The sequence below is a fragment of the Haliotis rufescens genome, unplaced genomic scaffold (assembly GCF_023055435.1).
Source record: "Haliotis rufescens isolate VD_foot unplaced genomic scaffold, xgHalRufe1.0.p SCAF_51, whole genome shotgun sequence".
NCBI classification, from domain to species: Eukaryota; Metazoa; Mollusca; class Gastropoda; order Lepetellida; family Haliotidae; genus Haliotis; species Haliotis rufescens.
The window spans coordinates 1,034,411-1,047,992 of record NW_025964235.1 but is presented as its reverse complement, the minus strand read 5'-3'; the positions used below and the strand labels follow the sequence as shown (position 1 = coordinate 1,047,992).

The 13,582-nt window shown below is 48.1% G+C and overlaps 1 protein-coding gene across 1 annotated transcript; it reads left to right on the top strand.

Annotated features, from left to right (window-relative positions):
* The first annotated feature begins 686 nt into the window (after nt 1-686).
* On the top strand, nt 687-13,204 carry LOC124140731. The gene is made up of 5 exons (XM_046508446.2): nt 687-866; nt 10,183-10,296; nt 10,779-11,035; nt 11,547-11,818; nt 12,859-13,204. Exons 1-5 carry the CDS (start codon nt 809-811, stop codon nt 13,136-13,138), a joined length of 981 nt encoding a protein of 326 aa, XP_046364402.2. The 5' UTR covers nt 687-808; the 3' UTR covers nt 13,139-13,204.
* The last annotated feature ends 378 nt before the right edge of the window (nt 13,205-13,582 follow it).

Below are 13,582 nucleotides of genomic sequence, written 5' to 3'. Positions count from 1 at the left end.
GGGAATTGGCTATGTGATTGTTATTGAACGATATTAGATCATCCATATACCTGAAGCTTACGTTAAACTTCTTGGCCAAATTACACAAAAAAACTTATAGGACATGCTCAAGGGTTTTAGTTAAACTATATTTTTTGATCGTGGACATGTTCAGAACATTTCCTAATGTGACGCATCAATGACAAAAATGATGCAATTTGTTATTTTGAACTGCACTATATATTCTCGTGTTTTTTAAAGGAGAATACCCATGCCTGTGTCTGTGTTTGTCACGGTGCTACCAGTTGGAAAGGATAGGCTCACCTTGTCGCGAACACCTCGTGTCATCACTGTTTTGTAGTGATTCATAAACACATGCTTATGAAAAACCCGGAATCGTGCATTGGCTTTATCGGAGATTTCCTATGATTATGAAAACGATTTTGTAGCTTTTATCCTTATAGACATCAGAATAAATGATTTAAAAATATCAAAAACATGTAAGTCAGTTCACGTGTGAGTTTCTCACCAATATTCTGTTATTAGCCAAGGGCAATGCGTCACATCTCATCATACAATCAGTTTTCAGCTTGTTTCCAAATTTACAATATTTATAGATTATTGTTTGGAACGTTAATGAAAAATTGTTATGACGGTAATTTTAGTTGTAATCAATCTCAGCTGTTCTCCAGGTTATTAATTATGCATCTTCACTAGCTACGTCAGTAGTATCGACCCCCAGCGTCCATACATAGCCCCAACTCCCCCCGCCCCGCCCAGAGGGACCGTCTGTTGCCGCCAGAACCAAACCAACCAGCCCGGCGCCATCATGAGAGTGTTCCTCCTGGTCTGTGTGATGTATCTACAGTGGAGATGTACACAAAGTGGTAAGCTGACAATGAACAAAACTAATATCCCAAAAATATGTTCCAAATATTTTGCAAATGTATGACTTCTGAATCAAGTGTTCCCACGACGCAATAGTTCAAGGCCTGCTTTGACAATAGAGCTGTTCAAAATTTATAAATTAAAATGTCTTAGAATTGTAATTTTTAGTGGTATGTTATTTGAAAGGATATACTCGTCATGTGAAACATTTGAACTTAATTGCTAAACTTTGTGATAAAGACCAATTTTAAAGTTTTTGAAACAAAGTTTTTCTTGATTTGCAACGAGGAGTAAGGACGGGGGCACATATGCCTTGTGGCCAGTAGCCAGCCTGATGAACATGTGCAGAACAAAACCTTATTTCATTTTTCCCCCTTTTTTTCTTTTCATTCGAATGGGGAGGGGGGAGGGGGGGGGGGGGGGGGGGGGTAGGGGAGAGGGGAGCGTATAGTGTTTATAGAGGAGACTGAGCTCACATTTTCATAAAAATATTCTAAAAAATATTCCTAATTAGTAATTTGGTTTGTTCAGTATTCTTTGGTCATGGGTCTGAAAATAAATCAGACTTTTGAAATTTTATAAATTTTATACATTGTCCATTAAACTCTTATGATGGAGTTTGCTTTGTCTGTTCAGGCATACGGAACCCAGGTCGCAGTCCGGTAGTTTAACTTAAGTAGAGATTCTTGGCACGTCAGTATCGAATAAACTGACCACACAAGCTTTGAAGATGAGGAGAGTTTTTTCTTTAATTTGCAATATGTACATCAGACCAAATCTTATTTTTTTTAAATCTATGACACTTGAATTACATAATGCATCCAAGAACTTTGGACCAAGTGCAAAGAATTAATCAAGATTCCAGGTACCACCCAATTCCCTACCCCCATACGAGGTCTGTCAGTTCATCTGAAGTAGTGAAACACTATTTGCCAATGTATGTTTACGTTGCTTATTGTGCGCATCAACTGATACCGTGCTTCTATGTCCCGTGTTAAACACTGGTCCTTTCTGGAAACATCGGGTGGCCCAGTCTAAGGCGCCGCGATTCGCTGTGCAAAGTTGCGTCCCTTGGGCAGGCCAGAAACCTATGATTGTGGGTTCGAAACCTGGTTCGCCCCGATTATGTTTCTAGGTTTGTCAGCACCCTACCCGTGCTCGTGGGTTTCACCGGAGTGGTAAACGTCTGAATATATAAGACCTGCATGACTTGGGGCTTCCCTCCCACATTTAGCTGACACGCCGTGATATGACCTGAATACTGTTAAAAGCGGCGTTTACCACAACGATTCTTCAATACTACTGTTATAAACAATTTAATCATTAAATATAGATAGATATTTATGTTTTGACATCCCTCGTTCAAACTGGTCGTCATGACGTACAAGGTGGAGTCTAACCAACGACTGCGAATACAGTGTGTGTAAATCTAAAGATTTACTCCATGTTGAAAATTGAATGCATTACTTTAGTGGAAATAACTCTTCATGCGCTTATAAATCTTTTAAAGAACAATAACAGCAACACTGCCTGTATATTTACATTTTTGAAAACTAGCGACATTTACTGACAGTCTTGCTTGACAACGGTATAAGGATCTGTTCCGAAACGTCGCCTTTACAGTACTTTAAGAAGTTGTTATCCATAAATTGTGTCTTCCTTGACATCCGTCAACTTCTAAGTAATGTCTTTGAAACTAGATATTTAATGTTACCTGTGCCCTGTCATTGCACTAAATGACATTTTTAATTGAGGCCTCATATTAATTGAAATGTCTGTCTAATTAGAATATCGGGTCCACCCCAATGCTGTTTAGTTGTGAGCCTGGAGGGTCGGGTGGGTTACTAATTACGACCTCCTTTGTGTCCCAGGAAGAGCCTCAACCACTTCCACAAACTGATGTTATGACCCCTTTCTGTAGCAATAGAATGTCGGATAATGGCTGGAACTGATCACCACCTACTACGTGGATTTCCCCACCTCTCCTTGGGAGTGTTATTCAAATGTAAGGTCATTTTACTGGTTGTGTGGCCCGAGTTAAGACCAATTGTTACCAAACTTATCTGTGCTCGTTTGTTTCACCAATGTAGTAAACATCACAGAGCTGCATCACTGTCCTCCCTCCCTCCCTCCCTCATTCACTCACTCACTCACTCACTCACTCACTCACTCTTTCACTTACTCACACCCACTGACGTGTCATAAATCGATTGACTGCCAAGTGTCGGCTATGAATCTATTGTCACACGTGTGTGATGTATGAGGGGGCACCTGTTTGTCGGGAACAACAACGCCAGGGACGATCCATGCGTAACCAGAGCTGGTGCACAATCGTTGGAATGGATTTCCAGGTACACAGACATGGAAACATGTGTTGTACTGATTTTCCGCACCTACCATGGCGCAGATTAAATCGATGTGTTTGTTGATTAACGATGTCACGTCACTTTTGAAGTGCAATCCGTCAGGCTCAATCGTTCTTTTACCTTGGGGGATGGAGTGCTGGAGATAGGGTGCTGGGGATGGGGTGCTGGAGATGGGGTGCTGGAGATAGGGTGCTGGAGATAGGGTGCTGGAGATGGGGTGCTGGGGATGGAGTGCTGGGGATGGAGTGCTGGGGATGGAGTGCTGGGGATGGAGTGCTGGGGATGGGGTGCTGGAGATGGGGTGCTGGAGATGGGGTGCTGGAGATAGGGTGCTGGGGATGGGGTGCTGGAGATGGGGTGCTGGAGATAGGGTGCTGGAGATAGGGTGCTGGAGATGGGGTGCTGGAGATAGGGTGCTGGAGATGGGGTGCTGGGGATGGAGTGCTGGGGATGGAGTGCTGGGGATGGAGTGCTGGGGATGGGGTGCTGGGGATGGGGTGCTGGAGATGGGGTGCTGGGGATGGAGTGCTGGGGATGGAGTGCTGGGGATGGGGTGCTGGAGATGGGGTGCTGGAGATAGGGTGCTGGAGATAGGGTGCTGGAGATGGGGTGCTGGAGATAGGGTGCTGGAGATGGGGTGCTGGGGATGGAGTGCTGGGGATGGAGTGCTGGGGATGGAGTGCTGGGGATGGGGTGCTGGGGATGGGGTGCTGGAGATGGGGTGCTGGAGATGGAGTGCTGGAGATGGGGTGCTGGAGATGGGGTGCTGGGGATGGAGTGCTGGGGATGGAATGTTGGAGATGGGGTGCTGGGGATGGAGTGCTGGGGATGGGGTGCTGGAGATGGAGTGCTGGAGATGGAGTGCTGGAGATGGGTGCTGGGGATGGGGTGCTGGAGATGGAGTGCTGGAGATGGGGTGCTGGGGATGGAGTGCTGGGGATGGGGTGCTGGAGATGGAGTGCTGGAGATGGGGTGCTGGGGATGGGGTGCTTGGGATGGAGTGCTGGAGATGGAGTGCTGGAGATGGGGTGCTTGGGATGGGGTGCTGGAGATGGGGTGCTGGAGATGGGGTGCTGGAGATGGAGTGCTGGAGATGGAGTGCTGGGGATAGGGTGCTGGGGATAGGGTGCTGGAGATGGAGTGCTGGAGATGGAGTGCTGGAGATGGGGTGCTGGGGATAGGGTGCTGGAGATGGAGTGCTGGAGATGGGGTGCTGGGGATGGAGTGCTGGAGATGGGGTGCTGGGGATGGGGTGCTGGGGATGGAGTGCTGGAGATGGGGTGCTGGGGATGGAGTGCTGGAGATGGGGTGCTGGAGATGGGGTGCTGGAGATGGGGTGCTGGAGATGGAGTGCTGGAGATGGGGTGCTGGGGATAGGGTGCTGGAGATGGAGTGCTGGAGATGGAGTGCTGGAGATGGGGTGCTTGGGATGGAGTGCTGGAGATGGGGTGCTGGGGATGGAGTGCTGGAGATGGGGTGCTGGAGATGGGGTGCTGGGGATGGGGTGCTGGGGATGGAGTGCTGGAGATGGGGTGCTGGAGATGGGGTGCTGGAGATGGGGTGCTGGAGATGGGGTGCTGGGGATAGGGTGCTGGAGATGGAGTGCTGGAGATGGAGTGCTGGAGATGGGGTGCTTGGGATGGAGTGCTGGAGATGGGGTGCTGGGGATGGAGTGCTGGAGATGGGGTGCTGGAGATGGAGTGCTGGGGATGGGGTGCTGGGGATGGAGTGCTGGAGATGGGGTGCTGGAGATGGGGTGCTGGGGATGGAGTGCTGGGGATGGGGTGCTGGGGATGGAGTGCTGGGGATGGGGTGCTGGAGATGGGGTGCTGGAGATGGGGTGCTGGAGATGGGGTGCTGGAGATGGGGTGCTGGAGATGGGATGCTGGAGATGGGGTGCTGGAGATGGGGTGCTGGAGATGGGGTGCTGGGGATGGGGTGCTGGGGATCGGGTGCTGGGGATGGAGTGCTGGGGATGGGGTGCTGGAGATGGGGTGCTGGAGATGGGGTGCCGGAGATGGGGTGCTGGAGATGGAGTGCTGGGGATCGGGTGCTGGAGATGGAGTGCTGGAGATGGGGTGCTGGAGATGGGGTGCTGGAGATAGGGTGCTGGGGATGGGGTGCTGGGGATGGGGTGCTGGAGATGGGGTGCTGGAGATGGGATGCTGGAGATGGGGTGCTGGAGATGGGGTGCTTATAATGGAGTGCTGGGGATGGAGTGCTGGGGATGGGGTGCTGGAGATGGGGTGCTGGAGATGGAGTGCTGGAGATGGGGTGCTGGAGATGGAGTGCTGGAGATGGGGTGCTGGAGATGGGGTGCTGGAGATGGGGTGCTGGAGATGGGGTGCTGGAGATGGGGTGCTGGAGATGGGGTGCTGGAGATGGAGTGCTGGGGATGGGGTGCTGGGGATGGAGTGCTGGAGATGGGGTGCTGGAGATGGGGTGCTGGAGATGGGGTGCTGGGGATGGGGTGCTGGAGATGGGGTGCTGGAGATGGAGTGCTGGAGATGGGGTGCTGGAGATGGGGTGCTGGACATGGGGTGCTAGAGATGGAGTGCTGGAGATGGGGTGCTGGAGATAGGGTGCTGGGGATGGGGTGCTGGGGATGGAGTGCTGGGGATGGGGTGCTGGAGATGGGGTGTTGGAGATGGGGTGCTGGAGATGGAGTGCTGGAGATGGGGTGCTGGAGATGGAGTGCTGGAGATGGGGTGCTGGAGATAGGGTGCTGGAGATGGAGTGCTGGGGATCGGGTGCTGGAGATGGGGTGCTGGAGATGGAGTGCTGGGGATGGGGTGCTGGAGTTGGAGTGCTGGAGATGGGGTGCTGGGGATGGGGTGCTGGAGATGGGGTGCTGGAGATGGAGTGCTGGAGATGGGGTGCTGGAGATGGAGTGCTGGAGATGGGGTGCTGGAGATGGGGTGCTGGAGATGGGGTGCTGGAGATGGGGTGCTGGAGATGGAGTGCTGGGGATCGGGTGCTGGAGATGGAGTGCTGGAGATGGGGTGCTGGAGATGGGGTGCTGGAGATGGGGTGCTGGGGATAGGGTGCTGGGGATCGGGTGCTGGGGATGGGGTGCTGGAGATGGGGTGCTGGAAATGGGGTGCTGGAGATGGGGTGCTGGAGATGGGGTGCTTATAATGGAGTGCTGGAGATGGAGTGCTGGGGATGGGGTGCTGGGGATGGGGTGCTGGGGATGGAGTGCTGGGGGTGGGGTGCTGGAGATGGGGTGCTGGGGATGGAGTGCTGGAGATGGGGTGCTTATAATGGAGTGCTGGGGATGGAGTGCTGGGGATAGGGTGCTGGAGATGGAGTGCTGGAGATGGGGTGCTGGGGATGGAGTGCTGGGGATGGAGTGCTGGGGATGGAGTGCTGGGGGTGGGGTGCTTATAATGGAGTGCTGGGGATGGAGTGCTGGGGATGGGGTGCTGGGGATGGAGTGCTGGAGATGGGGTGCTTATAATGGAGTGCTGGGGATGGAGTGCTGGGGATGGAGTGCTGGGGATGGGGTGCTGGGGTTGGGGTGCTGGGGATGGAATGCTGGGGATGGAATGCTGGAGATGGGGTGCTGGAGATGGGGTGCTAGGGATGGGGTGCTAAGGGGGATTTCCGTGTGATGGGGTGTGTTTAGAGATATGATTGGGTATTAAGATTTAGTAACCGCTTTGACATGCATTTGGAAAATTCTCGAATCTGATTCTGACTTTCAAATTACAATAATCAAAACCTTAATAGTACAGTGATGTGGGACGTAGAACAAGTCCTTGTGAGACTTGTTTACCTTCTATAGGGGTGTCTAGGTCATGTTGGCCTACAAGTGGCTGTGCTACCCGCTTTCACTGTCTGTCATACGCGAGTAAAGTGTGATGAGTGAGTGAGTGAGTTTGACTTTACGCCGCTTTTAGCAATATTCCAACAATGTCACGGCGGGGGACACCGGAAATGGGCTTCACACATTGTACCCATGTCGGAAATCGAACCCAGGTCTTCGGCGTGACGAGCGAACACTTTAACCACTGGGCTACCCCACCGCCCCAAAAGTGTGATAACGTTGAAGAACATGTTTGAGCACATACTGCGCCATACTTGCAACTCCAGTGTAGTTCGGTATGTTCAACAAGGCGGAATACGCTCTTCAATATGTCTCCCATCGCCTGGATAATCAACGGCCCGTGTCCATTGATGGCCCCAACACATCCTACTTCACTCAATATTTTCAACAACACGCGTTCAATTTTCTCATGGTGGAATGGAGATTAAAAATTGAGAATCGGTAGATTTGAACAGACTTCACTGAAACGAACACGTTGGGCATGTGTATCTCACTACAACTCATTATAAAACATGTAAGGTTTGATGTGTAAGAATGAAAATAAACACTACCGGATCGGCCCACACTCACACGTACACACAAACCCACACAAACACGCACACACACGCGCACACGCACACGTACACGCACACTCACACTCACACGTACTCGCACACTCACACGTACACGCACACTCACACACACTCGCACGTACACGCACACTCACACACACACGTACACGCACACACACTCACACCCACACAAACACACGCACACTCACACGTACACTCACACGCACTCTCACACATACACTCACACGTACACACATACTCACACACACACACTCACTCACACGTACACGCACTCTCACACGCGCACACACACTCACACGTACACTTACACACACACGCACACTCACACGTACATGCACACTCACACACACACACTCAAAATTACACGCACACTCACACGTACACGCATACTCACACACACTCACACACACACTCAAACGCACACTCACACACACTCACACGCACACGCACACGCACACGCACACGCACAAGCACACGCACAAGCACACGCACATGGGTACATAGCTTCTCTGCCCACATTCCTGCAGCCAATCACCGATGTCCCCTCTCATGATGTCACTGCATCTGGAACTGCATGAGCATCTCGCTTCTTTGGCAAAACAAAACTTCCCACTTTGAGCAGATGCCAAAAGAACAGTCACCTCTACGACAGATGGCCTACTTACAATTCACACTTAGTTCAGGGCCCACAAAGACAATTCACCTCTACGACAGATGGCTTACTTACAATTCACACTTAGTTCAGGGCCCACAAGAGCAATTCACCTCTACGACAGATGGCTTACTTACAATTCACACTTAGTTCAGGGCCCACAAGAGCAATTCACCTCTACGACACATGGCTTACTTACAATTCACACTTAGTTCAGGGCCCACAAAGACAATTCACCTCAACGACTGATGGCTTACTTACAATTCACACTTAGTTCAGGGCCCACAAAGACAATTCACCTCAACGACTGATGGCTTACTTACAATTCACACTTAGTTCAGGGTCCACAAAGACAATTCACCTCAACGACTGATGGCTTACTTACAATTCACACTTAGTTCAGGGTCCACAAGGTCAATTCACCTCTACGACAGATGGCTTACTTACAATTCACACTTAGTTCAGGGTCCACAAAGACAATTCACCTCAACGACTGATGGCTTACTTACAATTCACACTTAGTTCAGGGTCCACAAGGTCAATTCACCTCTACGACACATGGCTTACTTACAATTCACACTTAGTTCAGGGCCCACAAGAACAATTCACCTCAACGACACATGGCTTACTTACAATTCACACTTAGTTCACGGTCCACAAGAACAATTCACCTCAACGACTGATGGCTTACTTACAATTCACACTTAGTTCAGGGTCCACATGGTCAATTCACCTCTGCGACAGATGGCTTACTTACAATTCACACTTAGTTCAGGGTCCACAAAGACAATTTTCTTCTACGACAGGTGGCTTACTTACAATTCACACTTAATTCAGGGTTCACAAAGACAATTCTCTTCTACGACAGATGGCTTACATGATGTGTTGTAGGGAGACATGTAACATATACGTTATGTGTTGTAGGGAGACATGTAATATATACATACTGTGTCGTAGGGAGACAAGTAATATATACGTGATGTGTTGTAAGGAGACATGTAATATATATACATGCTGTGTTTTAGGGAGACATGTAATATATACATGCTGTGTTGTAGGGAGTCATGTAAGATATACGTGATGTGTTGAAGGGAGACATGAAATATATACATGCTGTGTTGTAGGGAGACATGGAACATATACGTGCTGTGTTGTAGGGAGACATGGAACATATACGTGCTGTGTTGTAGGGAGACATGGAACATATACGTGCTGTGTTGTAGGGAGACATGTAATGTATACATGCTGTGTTGTAGGGAGACATGTAATATTTACGTGCTGTATTGTAGGGAGACATGGAACATATACGTGCTGTGTTGTTGGGAGACATGTAATATATACGTGATGTGTTGAAGGGAGACATGTAATATATACATGCTGTATTGTAGGGAGACATGGAACATATACATGCTGTGTTGTAGAGAGACATGTAATATATACGTGCTGTGTTGTAGGGAGACATGGAACATATACATGCTGTGTTGTAGGAAGACATGTAATATATACGTGCTGTGTTGTAGGGAGACATGGAACATATACGTGCTGTGTTGTAGGGAGACATGTAATATATACATGCTGTGTTGTAGGGAGACATGTAATATATACATGCTGTATTGTAGGGAGACATGGAACATATACGTGCTGTGTTGTAGGGAGACATGTAATATATACGTGCTGTGTTGTAGGGAGACATGTAATATATACATGCTGTATTGTAGGGAGACATGGAACATATACGTGCTGTGTTGTAGGGAGATATGTAATATATACGTGCTGTGTTGTAAGGAGACATGTAATATATACGTGCTGTGTTGTAGGGAGTCATGTAATATATACGTTATGTGTTGTAGTGAGTCAGGTAATTAACACGTGATGTGCCGTGTTTCTGTTTTCCAGCTTTCCTCTGTTCCGCGTCCCAGTGCGTACCGGAAGCAACATGTGAAGGGGGCGTCTGCGTTTGTCCTGTAAACCTTCCCGACGGCGATGGAAGATTCTATTGCTATCAAAAAGGTAGGTGTTCATTTTCATTATTTTAATGTTTTATTGAGCAGGTTAGGGGCACATTTCCTGTAATCGCAGTATTAAACATGTATATAATAGTTCTTGCATCTCCCCACGTGTCCCCTCATCTCCAGTTCTCCGTATTGCCAACATTATTCCAGTTAATCATGGCGCGTCAACGTAGCATGGGAGGAACACCCCAAGTGACGATGGTCGTAGAAGTTTGCGACCTGTGCGCAACCATTGCCCGTTGGTATAGTTATAATCAGGATTAATCTGGGATTCGAACCCACGAGAAACAGGTCATGGCACGGCTAGGGGACCCAACTCTCAACAGCGAATTGACGCGTCTTACATCAATAGGCCATCCGGGTCCACCAAGAGAAATATTCTAATATTCAATGAACAAACAAAACATGAATGTATTATGTATGTGGACAATTGTGTTTCGGTGGGATGACATATTCTACACACATGCCTTTAACTTCCAGCTGATCGGCTAGTTGGCATCGAGTATGGCGATCCGCTGGTGCACACTTTGATTCCAAGCGAGAATTACCGTTTCCCCACCCCCTGCGGACACATGATACTGAAGGGGAACATTCCCGGAGACTGCTACATCTCCGCGTACGCCAACGGCCCCGACTTGGACACCATCAGCAGCATCTCGCGTACCTTCATCAACGGGATAGAGATCATCATGAAGAAGCACAGCAATGAAACACGCATGATCGTCAACACAGGAGTGGTGCGTATAGATAGATAGATAGATGGATGGATGGATGGATGGATGGATGGATGGATTGATAGATAGATAGATAGATGGATACTTTTTACTTTTAGGGAGGTAGGTAGGTAGGTAGGTAAATACAGAGAGCAATGGATAGGGAGAGACACAGTCAACTACGTTTATAACGAACACCCTTACACCCTTACTTGTATTGCTTTCTGCGACATAAAGCATCCACTCACACACCAAACCGATGTTGTTTTCAGGCCCCAGACACATATTTAAAGACATATTTAAATATAATCATCATCATAATTATTATTTTTGTTGGTAGTGGTGGTTATGCTGGTAATAGTAGTAGTAGTAGTAGTAGTAGTAGTAGTAGTAGTAGTAGTAGTAGTAGTAGTCGTCATAATCATCATTATCATCATAATACTCATCATATATTGATATTATCATCAATTCTTCCTCTTCTTTTTCTTTCTCTTTTTTTCCTCTTCGTCTTATTATATGAGAATGTCTCTTCCAGGAGTTTCGGAAAAACGACCTCCCTGTGACGTACAGTGTGACGGATGGGATGGTGAACATAGATATCACGGAGTGTTCCACGGTGATCAAGTACTACTCCCCTAACCCATACGTGGTCATCGACATTCCAAAGTCGGGCAATCTCTACCAGGGCTCCATGCTGCCGACAGATGACCCTGAGATGACCTTGAAACAACAGGCCGAGAGATATAACCTCACCGTGAAACAAGACACGCTAGTGATGGCCCTCAAAAACATCAATTCGATATCCAGGTACGTCTCAGGTCTACAGGTGCCGTGTTAGATAACGTGGCGTATCACAAGTATGGGCATGGTTTGAAGTAAGCAAAGTAATGTGGACACCGTCCTGGAAGAAAAACACAGAATTCTTGACGTTGAATCTAGTTATATTGAGTGAGTGAGTGAGTGAGTGAGTGAGTATGGTTTTACGCCGCTTTTAGCAATATTCCAGCAATATCACGGCGGGGGACACCAGAAATGGGCTTCACACATTGTACCCATGTCGGGAATCGAACCCGGATCTTCGGAGTGACGAGCGAACGCTTTAACCACTAGGCTACCCGACAGGCCCTAGTTATATTGAAGTACGGTTGTGACGACAGGGTAAGTTTCTATCGAAGTGTAGATGTTACGACAGAGTAATTCTCTATAGAAGTATGTTGTGACGACAGAGAAACTTTAAATCGAAGTAAGGTTGTGACGACAAAGTAACGCTATATTGAAGTATTGTTGTAACAACACAGTAATGCTATATCGAAATATGGTTGAGACGAAACATGGAATGGTAGTAGTATCATTATTTTAGTAGTCGTAATAGTAGTAGTAGTAGTAGTAGTAGTAGTAGTAGTAGTTGTAGTTGTAGTAGTAGAGGCATCAGAAGTAGCAGCGGTAGTAGCAGCAACAGTGGTAGAAGAAGTGGTAGTTGGAGTAGCAGTGGTAGTAGCAGTAGCAGTAGTAGTAGTAGCCGTAGCAGCAGCAGCATTAGTAGCAGCAAGAGTGGTAGTTGTGTTAGAGCTGGTCGTGGTGGTGGTAGTAGTAGTAGCAGTAGCAGTAGCAGTAGTGGCAGCAGCAGCATTAGTAGAAGTAGTAGCAATAGTAATACAAACAATATTATTATTAGTAGTAGAAGTAGCAGTAGTAGTAGTAGTAGTAGTAGTAGTAGTAGTAGTAGTAGTAGTAGTAGTAGTAGTAGTAGTGGTGGTGGTGGTGGTGGTGGTGTTAGTAAGGGTAAGGGTGAACTTGGGCCTATTAGCGACCAGCTCTGAGCTTGGTATTGTCTCTCATCTCTTCAGGGAGTGTCAGACGCTCCACGACCAGTTCAACTCCTACTGCCTCGACGTCGCGGATGAGGACATTGCCACCTTAATCTGCGGCCAGTACGTGTTCACCGACGACGGAGAGCAGTGCCTGTCCCACCATAAGAATGCAAGACAACTCCTGAGCAGCATGACGGAGTGCTTCCTTGACGTCTGTCTCTACAAGAAGACCCCCTGTGACGTCATCAGTAAACACTTCTTCACATGCGAGGAACCGCTGAGTGCGGAGTTGGCCAGCTTCAACTGTAACTGGTAGAAAGAACTCCATTCAACACTTCCCCACACATGTGTGTGTCCAAATAAACAGCTTCGCTACGTTTAATATTCTTGATAGTTGTATATCACCATGGTAACACACGGCCAACCGATATGGATCCTTTTCGCAAAATCGCCGACCAATCAGCATCCACCTATCAATTTCTCCTTTAAAATCATAATAAGAAATCAGGCGTCCTCTCAGTGTCCACCGAGGGCCTTGAAGCGCACAGTGTAAGCGTTCTGTATCAGAAAACAGTGTTCACGGCTTGATATAGTGAGTGAGTGAGTTGGGTTTAACGCCGCTTTTAACAGTATTCCAGTTATATCACGGCGTGTCAGCTTGATGTGGGAGGAAAGCCCGAAGTGATGCAGGTCTCAGACGTTTACAACTTCGGTGAAACCCACGAGCACGGGTATGGTGCTGACAAACCTAGAAACATAA